At 42.3% G+C, this 26,722-nt stretch overlaps 3 protein-coding genes across 3 annotated transcripts; 1 reads left to right on the top strand and 2 right to left on the bottom strand.

The window, feature by feature from the left end:
• Positions 1-367: 367 nt before the first annotated feature.
• On the bottom strand, positions 368-6,046 carry LOC118430958 (transmembrane protein 26-like). Its single transcript, XM_035841988.1, has 5 exons — positions 5,698-6,046; positions 1,847-2,033; positions 1,225-1,588; positions 1,060-1,082; positions 368-841 (listed from the first exon to the last, which is right to left on the bottom strand). The coding sequence occupies exons 1-5, from the start codon at positions 5,913-5,915 to the stop codon at positions 368-370; spliced, it is 1,266 nt and encodes a 421-aa protein (XP_035697881.1). The 5' UTR covers positions 5,916-6,046.
• A 2,114-nt stretch (positions 6,047-8,160) lies between these two features.
• Positions 8,161-9,087, bottom strand: LOC118430959 (tyrosine-protein kinase receptor Tie-1-like). The gene has a single exon (XM_035841989.1). The coding sequence runs from the start codon at positions 9,085-9,087 to the stop codon at positions 8,161-8,163; it is 927 nt and encodes a 308-aa protein (XP_035697882.1).
• A 12,986-nt stretch (positions 9,088-22,073) lies between these two features.
• On the top strand, positions 22,074-23,222 carry LOC118431012 (neuromedin-U receptor 1-like). Its single transcript, XM_035842085.1, has one exon. The coding sequence runs from the start codon at positions 22,103-22,105 to the stop codon at positions 23,012-23,014; it is 912 nt and encodes a 303-aa protein (XP_035697978.1). The 5' UTR covers positions 22,074-22,102; the 3' UTR covers positions 23,015-23,222.
• Positions 23,223-26,722: the final 3,500 nt, after the last annotated feature.

Raw genomic sequence — 26,722 nt, forward strand, 5'->3', positions numbered from 1 at the left:
CCTGTTGTTGGAACGATGATTACCAGCCAATCACGTTGCCGCTTGACCGTAAGCGCCGACGCCATTGGTTGGTGACGGCCGGCCGCCACTGACGTAGTGAGAAGGACGCATCGCAGCACTCTCCAAGCAGAAGTTCGGTTCCGGCTGTTTTCTTACGTGTTTTAAGCGTTTATATCGGGCTTTCTACTTTGTGCTGCTTTCTTTATTGCGAAGAAGACATAAATAAAACAGCACAAAATAAAAATCACGATAAAACCCCCTCAAACACATAAGTTTAAAAAGTCGGAGCCGGACCTCTTGGTGAGTACATCACAGACCCTTAAGCCAGAGTCGTTGTTTGGAGCAGTTGTGGAAGGAGAGGATTTGCCTACAATGACTGCACTTGGTCGCTTTTAGATTCCTCGACTGCGGCGTCTTCTTCTTTGATGTCATAATTTGATTCCTCAGCTGTCTCTTCTTGTTTAATGGCATAGTTCACGATGACTTCATCCAAGTCCATCCCTACCGCGGGGCCGGGGCTACTTTTCTCCTCTTTCCCGCAACAGATGATGGCGATGCGGTAGAATTGCAGCACGATGAGCAGCGTGTTCTTCCCTACGAAGAAGAGGACGCCCTGTGTAAGAACGCTCTCATAGAAGATCAGATACAGCCGGAAGGCCAGGAATGGCCCGTCTTGCATGAAGATGGTAGTGACCATCGCGAAGACGTCAGGGTGGCAACAGCCGCAGACGATCAGATTCCTTTCCTGCACTTCCTCGGCGAGCCGCTGGATGGTGCTGCGGCGTTTGAGCGCTCTATCGCCGTTGGCTTCTTGCGACGGTTGTCCTTGCCCGTCAGCTACCTGAAGAAGAAAAATGAGAAGCTACCTGAAGAAGAAACAGGAGAAGCTACCCGAAGAAGAAACTACCTGAAGAAGAAGAACCTTACTGGTAGCTACCCGAGTAACCTGAATAAAGCTAACAGACTGGTAGCTAACTGACTGGTAGCTACCAGTCAAAATAAAGAAGCTACCTGACTGAAGCTCCCTGACTACCAGTCTGCTTAGCTACCCGAGGCTACCTGGCTAGTACCAGACTGCTCAGCTACCTGAGAAAGAAGAAGCTACCTGAAGAAGAGGAGAGGGTTGGGAACCAACCTTACTGGTAGATACCAGTCAAAATGAAGAAGCTACCTGACTAGTAGTTACCTGACTGAAGCTACCTGACTACCAGACTGGTCAGCTACCTGAAGAGGAAAAAGCTACCTGACAGCTCTTCTGGAAGTTGCCGTCAGCAGTGCTCGCGTGTATCGCACCGGGGCGTGACTTCCTGGCTCTGGCCACGGTGAGGACGATGGTAAACTGCAGCAGGCTCCAGGTAAAAAGCGCCAGCGCGGTGTAGACGACTCGGTCTTGGTTCCCGACTCTCTCCTCTTCGAAGACTTGGAACAGCTCCACGATGTCGGCGGCCATGGCGACGTAGACCAATAGGAGCTGAGATAGCTCGTCACGTGTCAGGTCTCCTCTCGGAAGCAGCCATCTCCCGATGACGAGGAGCATGACGAGGGCCTGCTCCAGCGCGCCCACCCAGTTCTCGATCGTTATCTCAGCCTGTCGTGTGGAACGATATTTTACCGACGAAAATAATTTCATCAGGTTGGTATAATATAGTATATAGGAAAGTTCTTTTTACACAACCAGTATGTAGTTACTTTGCTTACGTTTCCATGTCTCTCAGACAGCTTAAACTGAAGTTCTGCTTCTCGCCACTACATGTATACATGTTAGTCATGTTGGGGATTGTGCTCTCACCGGAAAAGCGTTAAAAAGGAAATATTTTATAAATAGTTTAAATATCAAATATCTTACGTCAATTCCAATGGATTGTAGATTCAACCTCTGGTCTATACCTCCTTCTGTGACATTTTCAGTCATGTTTCTGCACGGCTCCTGCAGTTCCGTCTTCTCCGCCAGGCGTCGCCTCAACTCGTCTAGCTCCAGTAGCCAGATTGAAGGAACGGTACAGCACAGGTAGAATAGCACGCAGGGCGAGAACCTGGTAGAGGGGGCGGAAGGGTTAGCGCGTGCGCCTTGACATCACGGTTAAAAACAAGGCTTTAAAGGCAATATTAGGGCGTATAAAGGAAGTATTCTGTATGAGGTAATATGGATGGTATTCACCTCTACTGCACTCATCCCACAATCTACCAAGAGGTTCTTGAGTTATGCCGACTACAAATATCCGGAAACACAGACACACCCAAAACAGCATCTCCGTTTTCATGGTGATAACAAAGCACGCAAATGTTCCCGGAATTCGCAAAAGACTGCTTGGCTATTCATGGTTCAGTGCTGACTATGCTGAAATGTGACGGATAAAGTAATCTCCAAGCAGATTCCTCCGTGGCATAAGGCAGTAACATAAGCTGGGGAAGGACTTTAGCCGGCAGAGGAGTAAAATTGGCCACGCGGAATCTGCCGCAGGACGGAAAAACTCAAAGGCTATTATCAGACAATGAAACTGCGTTTTATTAGGAAGAAGGTGCGATTTCCCCCGGGCGTGCGGGACAAGGGATCCCGTCACGGTCGGCTGCAAGAGTTCATTGTGTTTTCTGTGACATCTGATTTCTTTTTTTGTCAATAACAGGAAAACAACAGCAAAACGTCAGCACGGCCAGTTTTACTCCTCTGCCGGATAAACTCCTTCCCCAGTTTATGTTACTGTCTTATGCCACGGAGGAACTGCTTGGAGATTAGGATAAAGGTCAAGGTCATTTGGTGTCACACACCGATTTTTACTTCTTGTATGTGATGAAATAAGGACAATTTTAGTACAAATTTACCCTTGAAAATACCTCCCATATCATGTTGTATAACACATACGTAACTAAGTAAGATTTATCAAGTTTTAAAATTGAATGAATGAATGAAGATATTACGGACAAATGTTGCCACCAACAAGAGGCCTGTACTCGGTCCAAGTCATTTGAATACATATTAGCAGACTGAGAGTCTTGATAAACAAGACATTCCACCCTCCCCCTCTCTACTGTCACCCCAGCAAGGTCAGTACCGGGGTGTGCATAAAGACAAAAAGGACACCTGGGTGAAGAAATGCAACGATTGTTTACTATTTTGACTATAACCAAGCAACGCATACGAGAGGCATGTTGTGCACTGACAATACTATCACCCGAACAAGGACCGTACTGTGCATTTTAAAAAACAATTCAAAATAGAGGCGTAGACAATAGTGTTATACATCATCGCCATCTTGTATCATACAAGCTACTAAAACTCTATCATCCAATACAAGTATATATAAATTATGTATATAGATTGTATAAAATTTGATATAAGTTGAAATTGTACAAATTTTAGTTGAACTTCTATAATGATGTCCTCTTTACAATTATGGTATCTTAATATTTTTTTAAATCTTTTATTCTGTTTTCTCAAAGGAACAACTCTAAATGGTATTTGACTCCGACACGCAAACTATTTGCTCCATTGTTAAAGTGTATTGTCTACCTGACGTGAAACACGCGATTGAGAGAGTCTAAAACACTGTCAACACCACCACTGTATGATGTATCACCGTGAAAGGCACGGACGGGCCCATGTAAAGAACGGGACGAGGAACAAAATAACTGGTAAAACTTCATGCAGAACGTAAACGCTGTGTACAGGGACTACATTGGAAATAGCCTACAGCGAATACTCTCGCTCCCCCTCCTGTGTTGTCGATAGAGAACACCTTAAATGGCAGAGATTTTCTTTCAAATGTCTCATTTCAAAAGTTATAAATGAAGAAGAAAAAGAACTTTATTGCACGATAACTGTTAAGTATAGTATGTGTGTCAATTGTTACATACAAAGCAGTTAAACTACATGAGTTGGTAATAGTAATAATATCTAACAATTCTAAGAATATCTAATCTATAAATGATTTATAGTGCATAAATGTATAAGCAAGCAAGCTAGCGTTATCTGTGCTATATTCTGTAACATTATGTTAATGCAATGTGCTGCTTCAGGAAATTGTGGTTTTGTTTTGTGTGTTTTTTAAGGAGTTGTATATATAACGGGGGTCGCCCTAAGATGCGCCCTGCCCTAAGATGCCCTGATTTTTTGCTGATCTTATTATGCATAAGTACGCCGTGTTTGTTGCCACTGACTATGATGATTACAAAGGTAAATAAGCCAAGTCCAAACAAACAGCTTTTGTTCTATTAAAAAATATTTACACATATTCACCTTTTTTTTTTAAGACAGAATTTTCACAATAATGTTGGTAGCGCCGAATCACTGTGGTCACCTGTTACTAGGTATTGGTGGCTCGTGTCCATAAATCAACAACCAGTAAAAACAGCCACACAACTGTCATGCAAATAAGAAATAAAGCTTCACAAAACACTACAAATATTGGTCTTCAAATGTTTGTTGAGTAGAAGACCGGCCATAGAAAAAACAACATAAGCATCACCGCCGTTGCTTTCCCCAGGGAATGTGGCCCCGCAGGTGGCAGACGAGCGAACGCCCAAAAGATTTGTTACTCTAACAAATGATTCGTACCGTCTATAAAAATGAAACTTCACAGAGTGATGTCAAATATGTTTTCAATATGTACACAGAGTTTTTTGTGATTTTGGCGTTGTCGTTTTTCGTAATGATTATGTTAGTCGGGCCGCCGCATTCAGTGCATTTCGCCCATTTCCCATGAAAACACGACCTGTATTGTGAAAGATTTAGCCCATCTCGCGGGAGACAAGAAGCACACACAATCACAATTCTAATGTCAAAAGAAAGCTAATATATCATAAAATTAGACTTTTTACTTATGTTTGTAAAATTCGTCACCAGCTTCCGAAGAGAGCAAATTCCAAAAGCGGGGCAAGTTAGGGCGCACTGTCTAACGCAGCTCCAAATCGGAATTTATATTCACGATAACGTCCTCGGTGTTTGCCAGTTGTAACGCGGAGGGTGAAGGGTTCATGAACAGTATGGATGTCTTCCTTATTCAAGTATGGTCTCTAGATGAATGTGTTAAAAATTCATTGATCAAAACTTTACCACTCTTTGGCAACTAGTGATGGAGCGCCGTGAGTTCGAACGCGTAAAAAAGCGGGCATCTTAGGGCGGCCCCTGTTACTGACGAACAATAACGGATTTTTAGTGTCGCGACACATGCTTGAAGTTCAAATTGTTTTCGGTAAAAATTTAAAAACCTGCTTTGTAGTCAGAATTATCATCAAGAACACATTATCATCGAAAACGCGATGTCTTTGCAGGACGAACGTATCCAACACATACTATGTTCACAATTCATTTGTGAATAGCGTTCAAACATGGATTTTAACAATCAAAGGCTGCGGTTGCAGTAGCAAGGAATTAATCCCAAAGATTTGTTGGACATGTATAGCTTCATAAAGTTTAGTTTATGACTACGCCCAGAAATGGTATCTGTTCCTGTTCTGGGCGATACAATCTCTTTTTGATACACCTGAGATATAACGTCTTTAGGCTTAATCTTGCTGTTTGATTTCTTGAAGTATACGCTAATTATTTGAGTTTATGTGTATTCCATGACAAGTGTAATTGTATGTATGTGCTGGCACCCAATATCAGCTTAGCTGCCTGGGTTTGTCTTGTATTAATTGTCTGTGATCTTTGTCTGTGATAAATAAAGAAATAAAGAAACAAATAGTCGCGGAACTGACCATTTCCACTCCTTGCCTTTCCTGGCTATCAGTGTTAAGAGAGTCTCTACGAACAGCCCAGCCTCTGCCAGCATGAGTAGCCAGAACGTGGCGGTCCCACGGACAGTGTACACCCGCCAGATACACAGCAGCCCGAACGCGGCGAACAATACCCGGGTCACCAGAGCCTTGAAGATCACACAAGCTTCCATACTTCCGGTATTCCCTACGTTTGACATGAGATCAGCACCCTGTATGCCGCTGACAACTTTAAAAGCACAGGATCGCGACGACTAGATACGATTTAAACTTTCAGGTTTGTCGTTCTAGACGGTTCCAAGTGTCACTGTGGGCGATTGGTTAAGATAGGAATGACGTAGCCGAGTTAGTTAGGCGTGGCCAAAATTAAGCTTGCCGTAGGGTTTTATCGTTGCTTTGTTGATGAATTGAGCAGGACTATGGCAGAAGCGGCCGTCAACGAGGGTCCACGACAGGAGTGTCGTTAATTCCGTCCCAAGACAGCTAAATCGTGTACGACGCTTTCACAACTCTCCCATATCAGTTCGCTTTATTCGCTACCGTAAACCTATTGTAAGGCAGACATGGCAGACCTGGCGCTTAGAAATTTCCTCCGCGGCGATTTGAACGTCATGAACCGTGAAACACAACTGTACAACGGTGTTTACCCGTAAAGAAAGCTGGAAACTAAAACTGCACAACACTATCATGCCTCACCCCAGTGTGCATATATTTTGCTCATTTTACTCAGAAAAGGCAAAAAAAGAACTTATGTCCCAATGAAACTACTAGTATGTAACGCTAGTTCACCTTTATCCGCGTGGTGACCTTTATCCGTTGTCTTTTTTTAGGATGATTAAGTCTACTGACAGTGGTTTCAAATTTGCAATATTTTCAAAATGTTCCCATCTTAGACCGCCGTCCGTCGACTTTATATCCCTAAATACGTTTTTTGTACAAACAACGAATATAGGTTACCCTCGGATAAAGGTGAACCAGCGTTATGTCAAAAATTGGCGACAGTACCGAAGATTTGGGTACAGCTCGTTCGTTTGCTCAGACCCCTGTGGTGCCCAGTAGCACGAAGGGCAGCAAGTTTCCTTGCTTTTTCAGTGGCAGGGTATACTCATCCTCCTAACGCCCGGTCCCCAACGGCATTAGCCTATGGGGCCCTGCTATCTCATACCCTATCAGTGGTTATTATGATTGTCACCACAAATCAGCTGTCAACCAATCAGAGAATAGGCTTTTCTTGGGCTTTTTGTTTTCGCAAGCTGTCTCGTAAAGGCCGCTGGGAAGCTATCAGCCAATCATGTTACGTATTACATGGCTCCATCCTCCTACGCCCGATCCCCAACGGCTGACTGCCCATATAAGGGCAAGCTCATTAATATTTATAAGTAGGGCGGTCCCTAACTGGTCTGAGTGCACAAGATAGCAGAGGTAAACACAAGGAGTTTTGACACGACTGTGGTCCCTCTGCGTAGGAGAATGGGTATACTTTTTACGGAGAGAGCGTGGAGTTTGCTAGAACCTCGGTGTGCTCGAGGCGTTAGTGTGGGCTGCTTTTGGTGTTTTCTACGTGTGTTTGTTCGTGTGTGTGACAGTGTGTTTGTCTAAATATCATCTTAAAGTAACGTATACATGTACATCTCACAGATAGGAAATTCCCATCATTTAACATTGCGCATTTATGGCATCTTCGTATCATTATGCAAATCAGGCACTTATTGCATATTTAAGTACAAATTAAAGCTTTTCTTGCCATAGATTAGGAATGTATGATTTCCTAATGTTTGCATGCTATGAAAATACATTTCAATATGAAGCTAAACAAATACTATCATCCAAATCACAAACTAGCCAACTAAATCAAACATATACCGGTAGGTCTCCAAACAAATTTCTATATGTTAACGTGCAATCCACTTGTCTTAAAAGATCAAGACCCTTCCTGATATTTACACGTCATTGCCTGATGTGCTACAAGAACATTCGTAACTTAACTCGCTATTGGTTATTTCATGAAAACTTCATTATATGCAGAATTAGGCCTAACGTTTCGACATATCAAAGCAAAAATCTGACTGTTCATCAGAGACTTTGCCGTTCACATGTCCGGCAAAATAACTACTAGGATTTTTTTTCTTGCTTTTGGACAGACGAGGATAATGTGATACTGCACTCAAGTTAGTACCTTATTTGAACAGTCACTGTGCCACATACAAAGTTAAGTACAGACAAACAGTAAATGAAGTATTTGTAAAGGTAGTATTTTAGCTCCCCGACCGAAGTCAGGTTCCCCGTTTTGTACCTGGGTAAAGGTCGTGTAAAGCGCCTTTCCCAAGGGCATAACGTCAGGGGCACGACAAGTATCAAACTCTGGACCTCTCCAATACTCTACCAGTTATATACGCCACAAACGACGCCTTATATGATTTTGTTTCAAGAGACACTACATCGGTCTTAAATGTTATGATTAACGAGGTGAGCAGCATCCCTCCGAGGCCTCAGCTGGTCTATTTTACGCCACAGTTCTTCAGGAGTCGGTCGCTTGGATGGGTCGACTATCCAGCAGGACCTGATGATGCGGTACACCGACATCGGACAGTTCTCCGGCTGCTGCAGACGGACTCCTTTCCTCAGCAGCTCCAACAGTGTACACACGTCCGGATGCATCGGGCCGCCAGCATAGCGCGGCTCCTCCCCAAAGCTGGCGATCTCCCACAGCAGCACGCCGTACGACCACACGTCACTCTCGCACGTGTATACCCCGTCCCGTAACGACTCCAGGGCCATCCACTTCAGCGGCAACAGCTCCTCCTCCCCGCCCTGGTTGGTGCGTTTGTACGCCGACGACACGTAAACGTCACGCGACAGCCCGAAATCCGCGATCTTGGCCACCTTCCTGTCGCTGATGACGACATTGCGAGCTGCGATGTCCCTGTGCACGATCTTCAGACGTGCCAGCTCTGATAACCCACTGGCCACATCAGCAGCAAAATTAAGCCGTTCTAACAGTTTTCTATTGCCCGTGGTCTTATACTGCTCTCTCAAAGCCCACAGGTACCGTCGCAGTTCTTCATTGCTTGCGTACTCCACCACAATGTACTGGGGATCCGATTTCGTCATGACTCCATAAAACTTAACCACATTCGGGTGTCCCTCTTTGTTTTCGTGTATCCTGGCGAGGATGTCCATTTCGCGGCGAAAGTCACGGGCAGCCGTCGGTGTCATTCTGTCTGGTCGGATACATTTGGCAGCGACCAAAATCTCGTAGCCTTCTGGCACACGCAGTCTTCCTCTCACAACATGGCCGAACTCTCCCTCACCGATCATGTGTTCCAAACTGATGTTCTCCTTGTCCAGTTCCCATGGTGAGAGTGTTTCCATTTCTATGTCCACCTTTGTATATCCCGCGTCGTTTGGATTGAAACAACATCGTCTTACCAGAACCATAATCACGACACATGTACAGCCGACGAGAACTATGGAGGGAAGAACAGTTGCCAACACCTTGACAATGATTTGATTACTTTTAGCTGTGGGAGCGTTTTGGCAAAATTCACCCCACTGTCCTTTTGCGCAAACACATGTGCCATTGACTGCGTCACACGAGGCGTTGTTCTGACAGTGACAGTACATGCTGCAATTCATACCAAAACTGCCAGGTGCGCAGGTGTACTCACACCTGCCTCCATGACGCCCCGGAGGACACACACAACCCTCCCACCTGTCACACGTCCCTCCGTACTGACAGTTACACACTTGGCTGCAAACTTCCCCATAATGATCGGGAGGACATTCAGTGGCGTTTAAGACGAAAAGTGCATGAAATGCTTCACCGTCTACTGCTCTAACCACACAAGTATATTCACCATTGACAGATTCCGAGACCGGATAAAAGTTTATGGAACTGTTCTGCACAGCCCCTTTTTCGATGATTTTTGTGTCATTTTCTTCGTTTCTCGCTCGATAAAGCCACGCCATGTCTGCTACCTGTATGTGTGGAGCCAGGCAGGTCAGAGTCAGGTTAGTACCGATGTACGTGATGACTGAATCACCAGAAGAATCTATTATGACGACCTCACGCCAGGGAATGTCACAGGCCCTTCCTCTCCAGCCCGGACGGCACTCACACGCACCGTTAAAGCCGTGACAACGGGCCCCGTTCTGACAAACACAGTCCTTGTCACAGTAAAACCCATACCTGCTCTGGGGACACCCTGTAATGTTGTACTCATGTATGGACTCCAGTTCAAATGGCATAAGGAAGCCGTTGATTGCCTGTAACGTCACATTAGCGCCACACCGGACCCAGTAGGACGAAGTGGACCAAATCTCAGACAGCTCTAGAAGTGAAATGTAACCGAAATCTTCTATCATGTTGCACTGGCCACTCTCTGTAAATGGAGGCAATAACGTATCATTGATGGAAATAGATAAAATTACAAGGCTACCTTTGCTTTTGAACTGTTTATCGTGACATTGGAATTCAATTCTGCCTTCTCGTGATTCAAGTTGCGGAAGTAGAATCCATGCATCAGAACTTAGTTTGACCAAAGCGACACACAGTCGAAGGGAACAGTCTCCGTCCATGGCAGCATTCACGGCTTCGTTGCGCCAGGACGGGAGAAAGTCCGGGTATGGTCGTTCTTCTCCGTTATATATAATGTTAAAATATCCATTATTGCTTATTACCATATGCTTATCATCCATGTTATTGCTCGGTAGAACTGGCGTCTCACACCGTTTGTTGTAGTACGGCGGATATCCTGACACGTCCATTACCACAATGATGAGGTTCACGTGCCAGAATCTGCTGTCCCCAGTATTTGTCAGCTCCAGGGAAAGGTTGTACCGCGGGAACAACTCATAGTCCAGCGGCGCCGCAACGATCATTGTGAAGTCCTCAACACTAACCTCAAACCGTTTGAAATCATCACCTTTGGTGATGTTAACTGACCATATTGTTATCTTGCCTTCTTCTGTAATGTTAACGTTAGCGTTAACAAAATCCCTCAGATGTTTAACCGTGCTGCCCACTGCCACATCCTCACGTAGCGTCACGTTTTCACTTAGAACCACGACGTCACCACGGCTCTGTGAGGTCAGTGAAAGCAGGTCGGTCAGCAAAAGCACGATGTACAATGTTCCACACGGCGCCATCTTCTCGGCAGGACAGAAGACGTTCGACTTTGCGTAGCTTCAGGTATGGCGACGGTACTAGGATCTACCTGGGTATGAAAGAGTTTTAAAATGACAGCTTAAAAGTTAGAAATTAACATTAACACCAAGAGTTGTACTATTTCATCGGCAAATATACAAAGTATGATACATAAGATTTACCACTGGAACTTATGTTACGATCATATGATACCAGAAATTTCAATAGCTTTTTATAGCGATAAAAGATATACAGATACGTGAAATGACTGTTTTGACTCGCCCGCCTCCGGGTATGCATGGAAAAAGGTGATAACTGTTTTCCGAGATTACGGTACTGCAGTTTGGCAGGAATGACTGACTGGCCCTGTGAACAACCAAATACAATTCAGACCCTGTTTTATCATAGCTATTGACCCGAGCCATTCCCCCGTTACAAACGCCAAACAGTACCAAAAATCCATTTGATCAGAGGAGACAAACGCCAAACAGCACAGAAACTCCATTTGATCAGAAGAGACAAACGCCAAACGGTACTAGAACTCTATTTGATCAGAGGAGGCGCTGATGTTTCGCTGAACAGGGAAAAGTCACATTCTTCTATCTACTAGTATACTCGCCTGACTGTTGTTTCATCGATTTTATTCAAACTAGAAAGGGAATTTTTTATTCAAACTAGAAAGGGAACATTTTCGAGAACAACCCATCAATCCCACACAAAAGCAAAATGATGCTACACATCAGAGATAGCAGACTTCATCCCCTCGAAGGTTCCCTCTCCTTACATGGTCTAACTTCCGTTTTCCCGCCTACTGAGTGTTTCCCCTTACTGTTGTACCTTGTGTTCCGCAACTTCTGTAGCTTGCAAGCGGCCTTATCTCAAGGAGAACTGTAACATATGTTCAACTGACTGATTGATTGATTGATTGATTGACTGATTGATTGATTGATTGATTGATTGATTGGTGACAAGTTCTAGTTCTCCCTGGGTTCTGAAGGAATAAATGGTAAGGTTGCGACAAATTAGGGACTGTTTATCGTGGAATCTCTGTGCATTTTCTTAAATATTCCATTTCGATCACATTGGTCACGTGCAACGCATTCGTGCTTTGAAACAAGATGAAGAGAGTTACGCGTTATCGGTGTATTGCTCGTGTAGTGTTATATGACGTTTCAATTCTACGTAGCTCGTTATTTGTTATCCTGAATTTATCATTAACCGTTGTTATTGAGACCAGTAAACTCCGTGACGAGTAGATCCACGGAGGCAACGTCAGATAACCCTCGGGGATCATATATACAAAAATGTACTAGTGACTACACGAGGTTCAAGACAATTGTAATGTTACCGGTCATGCCTTATAAATCAGCAACTTTGACAGAAAGGGTCTGCCACTTCTCGTACATGTAGGTGAGTGAGTCCTAGAGAATGCACTAGAATGTATCCGCATTTAGCGTTGTTGGTCTTTCTGAATTCACCGTACGCGTTAATCGTTACTTGCACTCCTAGATTTACGATTAAGCGTTGCCAGCACCCCCCGTGCATACCCTCCTAAATCCTAAATAATAATAATAAAGAAACTCCCCTATTAGCAGATACATACTATATATAGTTGCCTTTTCTGCCATCATCTGCAAAGATGGAAGGATGCCTACACTATTGAAAGAATCGCAATGACCAGTTCACTTCCCACACAACAAACTAGCGGACATGTCAGCCTTCTAAACAGAGTAGTGGGCAAATGCCAACACACATCATACTCACCAACGTCGGACCACCTGTCAAGATGACTTCTCAACAGCGAAGGTGTTCATGGCTATGGTTGTTCGTGTCACGAAAATAGGAACTTGACTTCCTGTTCCTCCTTCTGTGACCCAGGTAAACAAAGCGCCAACTTGACAGGGTGAAGGGAAAGCCATTAAAACAAATATGTGCGGGAGAATATGGAGCCTTTATGGCTGTGTACATAGCTGACGACCTCGACCATTGTGTCACTGTTATATATATATATATATATATATATATATATATATATATATATATATATAAAACTATGTCAATTTTAAAAAGTAGTTGCAAAATGAGCAAGTTTATACCACATATGACGAAAAAATATACGCAATCTAATGGTAATGTTAGTAATAGAATACCAAAGTCTATTAAAAAATTCAAATGGGAAGATGTGAAAGAAAAATGGGAACTGTTCGGTGTACCATACTCTCTGTGTTTAATCATGTGTTTCAGCCTTCCTGGCAACATGTAAGTTTACAGATATGCGATCAAATTTTGTTCCCCATGCGTTTTTTTAACACTCGCAAAGGTTTGGGGTACCAGAGGACGTCCTTTATATAATCGATTGAACATGGCCTTTAATGGACTAAAATGTGCTCTTATCTGTACACAGGACAGACAAAATGGCAAGCCATTGAATTTGTTCCGTATTTCGTATTCAAGACAAGCTACAACCCATCACCATCCCCACTGCTAATCTGACCAGCTTTCAAAAAGGCGACAAAATATAGCTTAAGGTCGTGGCTTCTTCCCATTACTTCAGGATGACCTGAACTGAACCGAACTTCTTCCCATTACATTAGGACTAACCGGAGACAGGCTCCAAACATTGGTGACCCCTGTAAGTACACGTTGGTGCTTGTTCCCTTCTCTGGCGCTAGTCTAGCTGTCGACAGTGATGTTAATCAGATGGTTAATATTCCTACATTTGTTTCGCAATCCCCCGCCAGTCTGGTTGTCAAGCAGGGTTAGAACTGTGGCAGACACTAGATTAGATAACGATATCGATGTAGGAGATCATGGTTTCCGTCAACGAGTGATGGTTGGTATTATTGTTTTTTCAGTGTGATAGTTATCTCGATGATTCTGCAACAACTGTTGAAATCGTTTTTAAGGCCCGCGCACATTAAACGTTGCCGCAGGCGATAAGATACATGTATGATACATAACACTTGTCTTTTTGCACATTGATATGTAAATTGCGTCTTTAGTTGATTGATATCTGAAGTGATCGATAATAACTTTATTGCAACTTCATGCCAAAAAGTTAATTGCAAAAATAGTAAAGCCGTGGTAACAATATTGCATATTTAGCAAAGTAGGAAAATGAGATTTACAGATAATGTAAAATGGAAATAACGTCTATTCTAAATGTTAGTCTACGTTAACTTATTGATGGGTTTGACTTCTTTTCTGTACGCAGTGGAAAATAAATTATTTGATTTCTGGACACACATTACTGTAATAAAATTATTTTGATTTACTACTTGTTACTTAATTTTCTATCAATTTTTTTTTCAAATTTCAAATTAGGCTATGTCATGTCATGTATTTTAGAGATTGGCGCACACAACTGATTAACAAGTTACAAATATCGAGGGAATTTACTTATATTTGCTTTAAACTATATCCACATTCAGCATTATATAGTATATGTATATATTGTGTTAAAATACACCTACTTTTGTGCTCTACAAAACAATAGGAAAGTCCAATACATTTCATCATTACAGCAAAGCCATTTTGTTTAATGTTTCGAGGTCATTCACAGGCGTTAGGCAATACAATCTGAAGATATTGTGCAAAAAACATGCAACTTTTTGTTACCTCGCCTATGTGTATAATGGAACATTCTTCACAGCCAGCGCAGTGCCGAGGCGGCGGAATGAGGGCGTGGGTTAAACATTCGACTAATCGGCGAGTCCGAACAGCGATTCGTTCCTAAGGTGCCACTTTCTCTTGATACTGCCAGGCGAGAGTCTTGAGTTGTTCACTCAGATCAAGTGCATTTTACTAACGATCAGCAGCATGTCTAACGGGTCTAACGTCACGTACGAGCCCATCCCAGAGTCTCCACTCTCCACGGCAGCTCTGACCGTGGTTACCGTCCTACACGGCGTCATCTTCATCATCGGCATCATCGGCAACGCCACGGTGTGCGTGGTGTCGTTCTTCGGCGCGTCGGCGCGCAAGATCCAGCGGACGCCCATCAAGGTGTTCCTGGCGAACCTGAGCGTGGCGGACCTGCTGTTCCTGCTTATCAGCGTCCCCGTGGCACTGGTCAAGATGTGGGTCCCTTATCCCTGGGTGTTCGGCTCAGCAATGTGTAAGTGTGATATATTTTATAGACACAGGTATACTTATTTAGACTTAGATCCTCCCGTGTATAGTGACACATTGGGTAGCAAGCAGTCTCAATTCAGGGCGGTTTTGTACAAGGGTTACCGCTTCCTTCAGGTTTATCCCCAATTGGCTAAGGTCCTTCTGTAGCATGCGCCTTTAAGTTAATTACGGTCTTCCCCGTTTTACACAGCTGATTTATCGAGAGTTAAAATTTGGTCCAGTTTGGTCCTAAGTATCCAGCTACATGAATATGAATATGTCTCTGAAAATAAAACTAGAGATGACATTGGTCAAGATGTGGATCCCTGGGTTTTCGGCTCAGCAATGTGTAAGTGTGCTATATCTTATTCATACATGTACAGGTGTACTTACTTAGACTTAGATCCTCCCGTGTCTAGTGACACATTTGGCAGTAAGCAGTCTCTATTCGGGGCGGTTTTGGACAGGGGTTACCGCTTCCTTCAGGTTAATCCCCAATGCATTGGCTAAGGTCCCTCTGAAACATGTGCATTCAAGTTAATTTCGGTTAAAAATAGTTAAAATTTGGTCCAGTTAGGTCCTAAAATATCCAGCTATATGACTATGAATATGTCTCTGAAAATAAAACGAGAGATGGTAATAGTCAAGATGTGGACCCCTTATCCATGGGTGTTATACACATATTTTTTACAGTCAAACCATTCTCTACCATCATTTGAAATGCAGAAATTGCGTTCGAAAGTTTCAAGTGAGATTTATTGCTCTTCGTCAACGTCAAAGAGTGATAAAAAGCGATGACGTCATGTTTTATCGCCGAGAAAGGGCCTCGGGTGTCACTCAATCCGCAGTTGTAGAGACAGACAGATTTGTTTGAAAATATCAGGTCTAACATTAATGAATGAATGAATGACCTTTATTCTACATCTGTGCTCAAACAAGTTAAGTACAGGAATCGTTCAGGTCGTAGAGCTAGCGATAAGGTACAATATTTGATATAAGAAGATGGTATCTTACCACTACTCGCTTCTTAATTAAAACAGTTGTTAACATAAGGACAGATGGAATCAACAATGTATGGCTTATCTAACTGCATAAGAAATATGAACAGTTTTCCGTGCTATTCAAATATCGGAAATTAGGGAACATATCTTGCATATAGTCGAAAAGACATTGTTGTATAAAGTACGGTCTACAATGAAATGACACTCATAACCAAACAAGTGACTACAATGTGAAAACAAACGTCAGGAAAACAGAACAGAGATATTTGTACTTTGTGTTATTCCAGTCCCCAAAGGTATATTCTTTGCTATAGCCACTGGTGTTTTGGACATACGTTGCAGTATGAAGCTTTCAGCATAGCTGGTAAAAAGAAATAAACAGAGAAGAAACGAATAAATATTTCATCAACATCTTACTGTACTCATAGACAGGATGAAATTTCAGCATAAAAGTTGGTAAATTACGGAATGGAAATTTTCAGTAAGTCAGTTCTTCGGTTTGGAGAACAGCTTTTCTCTCAGTATGATTATATTTCATTTGGCATGTAATTTTATGCTCTACTATTTTTGAAGTTTTACATCATACGAAATGATTTAATAGAATTTGTTCATTTCACGCTCTGGTGTTTTCGAATTGCTCAAATACGGACATTATCAGTGGTATTCGGTCAACACATGCTCCAGTACAAATATATAAGTCCGTGCAATCTACAAATGTCAGTATGGGTTATGTCAGGGTTAGGTCCCTGTCACACTCATTATACATGGGCTTAATTTAGGAAATTGGGGGCATGCTGGGGCAGGTCTGGATTAGAATCTGAATGAACTTTATTGTGGGCAAGGTGTACTAAAGGTGCACTCTCAACGCATTTCAGAAATAAAGAACGAATTTTCATACTTTTTGTGTATTTTGTCGTCTTCTAATTCATACTTATACGTATTACGCAATATCTAAATTATAAAAAAAATGCGGGGAAAAGAACAAAACACTGACGCAGTGAACGAACCCGCAGTGACGCAAGCTTGACGCAAGTGCAGTGAGGGTGCACCTTTAGCACTACATGGTGTGGCAAGTCTTTTTCGAGAAGAAACAAAAAATTCTGAGTAACTATTCATTAAATATAGCAAATATTCAAATAACAAATATTCACATCCGTTCTAATTCTGAGTTGTACATAATTCAGCTGTGTTGTGAATCTAACCTTGTTGATGGTCGATTCTGCCATGCCTCGCTGACAAATCTTTGGCAAATAAAATCGTACACCGTTGGCGTTGTTCCTGTGCTCAACAGTAATACTTGGGCCATGTGACACCGAAAAGGAGATTTGAGGTATCAAGACACAGGCTTATGTCTTAGTTTGGGTGTATCTGAGAAAGAGGGGAGGACAAGCAGTGACCTGGAGAAGAACAGTAGAACGTGACCTGGCAGAGATGGGATGCACCTGGGAGGGGGTGCAGAGAGCAGCTTCAGACAGGAAGACTTGGAGAACGATGACGGCCCGCCTCAGCGAAGTCTGATATGCGGCGAGGATGAATGAATGAATGAATGAAAAAATCTGTGTTTCCAAATATTGTGGTCCAGATATTCTTTTGGCCGCATTCTGACAGGATTTGAAGTGGCTTGCCGTATCGGTTCTCCATTGAATGAGATCAGAATGTTTCAAATAATGTTGGAATGCTGTAGAATGCTAGCCTCTACCAGGCTCCGTGGATCGGTAGAATCATTATCCTCACCACGTTTCGTGGTGAGGAAACGTACTCTTCTGGCCGGCAAACTCCCCTAGCGTACTATAGATTCTATTTGTCCAATTTCTACAATTAGACCACCGATCCACGAAGCCTGGTAGAGGCTAGTAGAATGCGGTCATACTGCAGTTAGAATGCACTTTGGATGCCATTCGATATTTCTTCACTTCAGATAACTCGAAAGTTTTTAACATGATAAAAACATTCAGGACGGCCCCAAGAATGGGCAGAAATATTTGAAACGCAGTAAGAATTTCTATAATGCACTACGAATACCCTTATGCATGAATATACAAAGAATAGCCATTCTGACGGCATTCCGGCTGCTTCCGGATCCGCTTCTCGAGTGAAGGGGCCTTAACCGGGACTTATAGTCGCCGTTATTGGAACATTTTCTGTGACATTTACGTTGGTTTGCCGAGATTACCCCGGCGCTTATTGCGCCCACACTTCCTATTAAGATAAGGAGTCAGTTGAGGCTTTTCTAGGCCCGCTTTGAGACGTCACTCACCATCGATAGCGAGAAGTTTGATGTTTATCAGGCTTCGTTCTTCTGTCGTAGGCAATTTTACTACATGCGGCTGCTCCGTACCAATTGGTTCAGCATGACTGATAACGTATAGGCTAATCACCTGATGAGTCTTTGGTGGCCGAAGTGTGGTTAACGTTTTTAACATTAGCCCATGCGAATTCCCTTGGACCCAATAGGAAATCAACTTAATCTTTTAGGAATCGCTATCTTCCTCTGACAAAGGCTAGAATCCCATCTGGTCAATTCTAGCCATACATTGGGTGCTGTGGGATGTGAGGTGGATTCTGTTCATCCATCATCTTCATTGATCACGAACTCCCTTGCTTTAATTCACCTGAGGCATTTTTGGAGACAACTATTCAAACGTGTGAACAAAACTTGCCTTCTTAAGTTGGACATGGAATGGACGACCTTGGACTTTTCAAAGTTCAGCGTTTTACTTCAACTTTCTTTATACCTTAAATCGCTTCCTAATCGCCTGGTGGCTACACAGTACCGTTGGGATTTGCAAAAGCAACTCGGGGAATTAGCGAATCTCTACTTTCCGTAAGTAGAGCTGCAAACCCTGGAGCCCCTCAAACTCTGATAACAGGGGCTTTGTGAGTGAATGCAGAAGCGAACTTTTACTGGTAAAATGCCCTTGCCCTTTGATATTGCTCCTGGGTATTTCCAGCGGGTACACTTACCAAGCCTAAGTGTGAAGTTATCTCTAACGTTTTTGAGTAGCAGCTCTTATCCGAAATCTTGTCCTCCATTGTAATGCAAGTCTCAAACACGTAACACAGCTTTCAATGTGTGCGCAAGTTAAGATGCATTCCAGGAAACCCATTCTGGCAACTTACGTAAGAGTCTGGAATTACGAATATCAAATGAAGGAAGAGAAAAGTGTTAACGTCTTATACTAAAATGTTTCTTCAATCAGGTTCATCTTTCAAAGTGCGTGATATATTCCGAGAAGCTATATATTCATCAAGAAAGCCCATTCTGGGAACTTGTAACAGTCTGGAATAACGAATATCAAAAGAAGGAAAAGAAAAGTGTTAGCGTCTTATACTAAAAAATACTTTGTGCTTTATTCAATCAGGTTCATCTTTTGAAGTGCGCGATATATTCCAGGAAGCCCATTCTGGTAACGAATATCAAAAGAAGGAAGAAGCTTTCTTCAATCATGTTCATCCTGTTCCTTAATGCATCTGTCACTGCAATAAACTTCCGAATCACCTTTAGGCTGGTAACCCAGTCTATTTTAGGTACTTTGGATAGGCAACGCATAGTGTTGGGTGAATGAATGCTGGCGGAATATATGTATGATACATACATGTATAACCATACGCTGCACGCAAAGCCTGGACTTGGGGGAGGGTGTAAAGAGAGCATATAACAAGGAATGGCAGGAGAAATATTCCACACGTAAGCGATGTTCATCAGCGTCCATACAAAACCTTGAACAGGAATTCCGATACCGTGCTGGGATTAAGATGACGTGACAGCGTTGTACGGGGGAGGATTACGTGTCACAGCCAGGAGACATACCACTGGAATTCATAATCATGACTCAGTTCACCATCAAGGCCGCAAGTACAACTGGGATGAACTGGGACTTAAGTTGCAATTTTTTTTCTTGGCCTCACCATGTCATTGCATGTGAAGCCTGAGTAAGAGGTCCAAACGTCTTAAACAAGTTTTTTTTTAGATATTAAATTAAAAGTAAACTCTATCAAGCTTCTCAATATTTCTTTCTTTCTTATTACTACTTTCTTGTTGTCTTGTTCATTGGATTTTGTAGCGCTCAGGATGTCTACCATCATCATCATCACCTTGTCTACAATTCTCCTCTGATCCATTGAAATTGACCTATGCCTTTGGATAACCGTCGAAAAGTTTTTGATCTTCTTCAATTCAGAATTTGACAGGTGCTTATCTAAGGTCCCATTATCAGAGGTCAGCAATTATTGTGCCAAGAGGAGAGACCAAAAAGCTTTGGTCATCGAGATCACACGAAGATGTTGAAGATATTGGAGGCCATTGAGCGCTAATTGAATGCCGACCAACGCCAAATATGCAAACGAAGTTGTTGACGCTCATGGTCACTCAACGCTCTCACCTCTGTTCAGCTTTATCTGCGGGGCAGTAACCTTTATCCGTGGTTTTCTGGAAAGGGTATATTTGGGGATATCAAGTCGACGTAAAGTGGCTTTAAACCGCAATATTTTCAACATACTAGTACTCAAGTTTTTAACTACCTCCATTGACTTTAAAAACAACGAATATAGGTTACTCCGCGGATAAAGATTAACAAGCGTTAGATTTTAAACTTTGCGCAAAGCCATTTTTCAGTAGTTGCCATGACGATATAGTTCATTTCATGAGAGGAAGTTAGGAAAATAGGCGACCTTGAACATGGAGACATACGAGCGTATATACCGCACATTCGGCACCGCGGATACGGATATGTGTCTACAGAAGGACAGAACAAATCTATTCACGTCAAGGTTAATCTACTTAGCAGACTAAGTGGGCAAAGCGCCTGGCGATGTACAAAGCCCACAGAGAGAACACAAAGTAGATTTGTTCTGCCATATATAATTTGATTACTGTGTTCAATAACGCTGTGCCGTTGGTTAGGTCTCCAGTGCTCAGTGCTTTAGCGTTTTCATACAACACGTTCACGTGTGGGAATACATTGACCTTCGGTGCCTGTTACGTAATAACTTCCGTTTGTTTGTCAATGACGGTTAGACTACTCTCCAAGGAGAGGTTAGGCTCCGGTTGTTTTTTAAACGTCTTTCAGTCAGTTTTAGGCAGATAGAATCCACTGCCTTTCGTCAGTTGTTGTCTGTTTTATTGTCAGGCACTATTGTTTATTGTTTATTGTTCATTGACTCCTTTAGTTGTTGATATTTGCAACAACTTGTCTTCCATGAGTAAAACACATAATACTTGGACACATACAGTTTGTAGCATACACAACATATAACATGTCAATAAAAATCATCAAAACAAATGCGTGTGCCTTATCAAAAATTATCAAGTCCCTCATGTGCCATTAGCTGAGTTTTGCATGTGTTTCACTATGTGATAGTAGGTTCCATTCGGATGCTGCTCTATACTATGGGCCATGAGGACGAACAATTGACAGTACATTTAAACATTATAAGTGGCCGTGCCATAGCGTCTTTGAATGAATTCATAGGGTCTTTGAAAGAATGAAATTTTGTAAAGAATCACTGATAAGTTCTGAATGTCTTGTAATCATTTTGATATGTTAAGATACTTACTTAGACTTAGTAGCTCCCACGTCGTGCGACGCATGAGGCAGTTAGAGTATTCCAGCCCGCTCTGTCTGCAGCCAGTCTCCACACATCTTTCCATCTCTTGCCTGCTGGCAGGAGATCTCTGTCAACTGTCTGCTGCCAGTTCATCTTGACGCATAGTTCATCTTGACGTTAAGATACGCATACGTTTTAATTTAAAGTTATTATTGTATGAAGTGCAATTCAGCCTTTTGTGCTGCAACCGTTTTATTTTCTTAAACTCAATAAACAATGTCTCTCTAAGACCCCTTTCCACTAGACGGCGATCGCACTGCGCTCTCACTGCGACCTGAATAAGATATATGTAACCTTTGATTTCTTACTTTGTATATCATACAGAATGTAAAAGTGTGATTGACAGAATAACAAAACACACAAAGTGTAAAAACATTCGTTTCTTTTCTATACAATTCGTTGAGCGATCTGTAAAATTTGAGGTCACAGAGAGAGCGCGGCGAGAGCGCCTTCCTTGTGGAAAGGGGGTACAAACCAAAATTCTTGATCCACGTCCTTTATTCCAGGTAAGCTGCAGCCTATGGCAGAGTATCTGTTCTACCATTCGTCCGTCCTGACCGTGGTTGTCATCGCTGTCGAGCGGTACCAGGCGATCTTCTGTCCCCTCAAGATCAAGTTCGTCCAGCGGCGCAAACGGACAGCCGCCATCCTATGTTCCATCTGGACCATCAGCCTCATATTCAGCCTACCGTTCACCCAAATGGCCACGCTCGTGCAACTGCCGTACGGTGACGAAGTGCTAAATATCTGTGAATTTAGAGCAGACAGTACGGCCAGTAAGGCGTTCTACGTCACTGTCAGTGTTTTGTTTTTCTTTGTGCCTTTCCTGGTGCTGGCAGTCTTGTATGTGGCTATATGGTGGCGACTGAGAAACGCTGCTGTGAAGAGAAACGGTAGACTACAGGGGCGGAGGGGCGAATCAAAGATACAATCTCCGCAAAACCAACCTAGAGAGGTTGTCATCCTATTTCTGTCCTTTCTGATCTGCCTACTTCCACAGAGAAGCATTCAGTTGTGGATGTTGTTCGCTCCGAATGATGACCTCGAAGGGTTGGGAGAAGAGGCGATCGCAATTTTGATCGTGTTTCTTCGCACAGCCGTGTATGTGTATTGCACCATTAATCCCGCACTGTATAACCTATTCGCTTCACAATTCCAGCTAGACTTCCAAAAATTCCGAAGACTCGGCGTGAGGAGAAGATGTGCAAGTGACAGGCTGAGAGGGAACGACGTAGAAATGTCTTGCTATGTGTACGGTTCCTGTAACGTCGCGTGCTCTCGCAGTCCCACTGATTTTGGAAGACTGCGGAATCACACAATCCCACCTGCTCGATCTAGACATGGTTCAGAAATATTACAGACCCAGAACACTCGTTTGTTAACTGTCAGACATTCAACACAGAATGGAATATTGATGGAAACTTGCTGTTAAGACGGTAGAAATATTGTAAATGACGAGAAGCTAGTTCATCCCATATATGCATCATTCCACCAGTACAGAAATCTGCAAACAAAAAGTAAAAAGCATTGCCATTCATCTAAGATTGTACTTTGTTCAATAGGATTGAGACAAATCCCTTTCTCTTCTTCTCTTTTGCTTGCCCGCTTTCTCTCTCCGTGTATATATATGTAGCTTTTATCTATCTGTATTATATATATATTTATTGATCTGTATTATATATATATTTATTACCTTTATATATGTGCATTTATCATGTTGTAAGTGGCAATAAACAAACATATATGTGTGTATATTAAATTTCCATCTTCACAGCAAGCTAAACTTGAGAAAAATCGTGTTGTTCTGTTTTGTCTCAACAGAAGACTGACTGCAATCAAAATTTGGAAAAGGGAATCTTCAACCACCCTTGATGTTAACAGTAGTTGATTATGCACGTAATAATAGGAAATAACTGTAGTGATAATGGTACATATTACCACATAATAAATTGTTTTGTCGTATCTTTATTTAATGTTATGAAATCCTTGTCTTGTGTAATTTTCTTGCTCATTTGCCAAAGTTGTTCGTCTCAGCCAAGGACGTTATTGTCTCAGCCTAGGAGGTTGATAGAATTAATTAATCAGACTCGCAGTTACCTTAAAAACGCCTCGAAGTACACGTTACTCGTCGAGTATCCCACATAGGTAGAGAGCAAATTTTTGTCAAAAAAATCTATAGATAGGCCATTTATAACCTGCGGTCACACATCAGTATGATAACTCACAAACATGCTACCTGAAAATGGCAATGCGGCCAGTGCGTCACTGCGCCTTATGTCCAGGGACCGGTTGTCACTTGCGCTGGTCACCGGGCTCTGTCTAATGTGAAAGGTTAGGTTTTCGTCGAAAAATATCGTCGATTCTCTGACGATTTTGAAACTCTGTCCATCAACAGATTCTGCCCCCGCATGACGACTGTGGTCCCCGTTACTCCCGGCCTATGTATAGGCACACACCGAGCTTTAATTCAAAACCTCTTATCATAAGACGAAGTGCTCGTCCTCCTGTACATGCAGATAAGAGGGTGCACACCGGCTTGAAGACCAGAGTTAGCCACGCTACTTTCTAAATATCAAACTTTGGATATCACGCCATTATACTTGATCTCGCAGCCCTAGCTTCTATGCATATCACCAGTTACAGGAAAAAACTAGTCTCCTTGATAAACATGCCAAACAAACTGGGCTGTACATCAATAAGAAAGAGACCCAAGTAATGTGCATTAACGCACCTACAGTGCCTCTCATTTGTATTGATGGAGAGCCTCTGGAGTGTGTGGAAGACTTTACATATCTAGGCAGTGTTATGAGTGCTGATTATGGAGCACAAAAGGATATCCAGGCCCGACTTGGCAAAGCTAGAGGTTCCTTCAGTCGCCTCCGTGTTATTTGGAAATCCAAATCATTTAGCCTGAAAACCAAGCTCAGACTGTAAAGTAAGTAAGTAATACTTCTTCGTAACAAATCCTCGGGTGAACCTATCTTAACTTTGATGCATTTTATTTCACTCTATACTCAATACCTACCAGTTTCGAATACATTATACTTTGACAGATAAAATAGAAGACACTTTGACATATTCTTAAAAGTTCAGAGAGGTTTTACTTTACTCTAATTGAATCCCAAACTTTATAATTTCCCCAGACTAGTGCGCTATCAACAACAAAAGGATATACCTTCGATGAGTTGAGACTTTTCTCAGGGAGAATGAAGCAGAGTGACGTACTTGGCAGCCCGTGTCCATTATTGTGTTGAATACCGGCGCGTCTGGCATTCAAATTCTCACCCTTACATCAAATCGTAGCGCTTTGAAAACAGCCTGTGGAAAGAGACGAGTTTTAAGTGCTCTGGCGTTATTATATCCCATCTGCTGCCGCAATGGCGCCTTGAACTTGGCAGCAGCGCATAGCGAAGGAACCTCAGGAGGTAAAGGCTAATGCCAAGGCGCTTTAATAGTGAGTTTTAAAGGAGTTCAATGTCCTTGCAAGATAGCTTCACTTCGTACACAAACTTTGGAAACTTCAGAAAGCCACAGACTTATTCATCTTTCAAATTGTATTTTTCATAAATCTATCTACTTTTGCTTAATATACATTTGTAGTGGCCATGAGAGGAGAAAATGCGTGCTTTTGTGATAAACTTATCCTATTTTGTAAACGTATTCTATTTTATAAACTTATCCTACCAGTTTATAAACTTATCCTATTTTATAAACGTATCCTACTAGTATTCACCAAAACATTTCGCAACATTAACAGATTCATAATTATTATGTTTTTTTTTAACAGAATATCACAAACTCCACTTTCCTTTATATGATCATATCCCGATAAATGAATATACTACCGTATGAATGAGCACGGGAACTCATATACATTGGCCGGAGAAAAAGGTCTTTAACTGGATGACAAAACACATAGTGACAGCATGACTAATACAAGTTGTAGATCACTTACTTCAAGTACTGTCAGTAATTTAGTTACTTCGTGTCGAATAACGTCAGATGGACTCCTCAGGCAAGACCTGGGACGTGATGAGGTTCATAATAATACTGGCGTTTATCAAACATGTCGTTACAGAGTGGTTTTAAATAGGTGTTGCAGTTGCAAACACCATCTTACGCGTAGTAGTGGATGGTATGAGATTTATTCATCTTTTATTGCTAAGGTAAAATGTATGACAAGCAATAAAAACTACTAGCTAAATGTATCCAGTTCTAAGAGGCTACATACAGAACGTACAACAAAATATTCTCGATAACAGTACAGTTCTTCTTCATCCGTACTATACCTAGCCTTTTTGCAGATATTAACGGCAGATTGTATGAGCGATCTGGTAGGTGTATGCATATGTATGAGTTGAACATGATAGCAATATATCCAACTGAATGTTCTGTGTAGGAGTAAGGGAGTTCTGCAAAACGCTGATGTATTCCGTAAAACCCTTACAAGGCCACCGCAAGTAAATTTTATGGATAACATCAGCGCGCTCATCAATGTTCGCCTGATTCCAGAAAAACATTCTTCTTCTGGGATTGGTCAACATGATGAAAAGCATACCAAAATAGGCAAATATGTTGTCATGTAGCCTAATAATTGTACTTTTAAAAGTAACACAATTAGCAAGGGAGATCATCAAGGGTCTAGGGAGGTAGCCATGACTGTAGTTGCAGAAGTGCTTGCTGTGGCCTAAATTTTATGGATCAAAATTGTCTCCCACTAGCAGTTCAAGACATGATTGCAGACAAAATTACTAATAGCTGCAAAAACGAGATAAATCGCTTGGTGGCCTCAATGACACGGGGGTATTTTCTTCATCCAAAATGACTGTTGCAAAGCTTACAATTTCTAGTTGCTAGGCTTCGAATCAACCAAACAAAATAAAGAAAAGCAAGCTCAAAAATCCTTTCATGCGAAAACAAAGAGACATTGTAACGTTGATGTTTATAATTGCATGTAATGACAATAATCAAGCCTATTGTATAATAGATTTCGCAAACTGTGGTTAGGCTCCGAACCGGTTGCCGTTTTCATTGTCACTTCATCACCCTTGGCAACATAGCCCCTACCAGGCTCCCAATGTCGTTGGAAATATAGTAGAAATTGGCAAGAAAGACAGAAAACACACCAGAGGAGTTGGTT

Source organism: Branchiostoma floridae, chromosome 14 (genome assembly GCF_000003815.2).
Source record: "Branchiostoma floridae strain S238N-H82 chromosome 14, Bfl_VNyyK, whole genome shotgun sequence".
Taxonomy (NCBI): Eukaryota; Metazoa; Chordata; class Leptocardii; order Amphioxiformes; family Branchiostomatidae; genus Branchiostoma; species Branchiostoma floridae.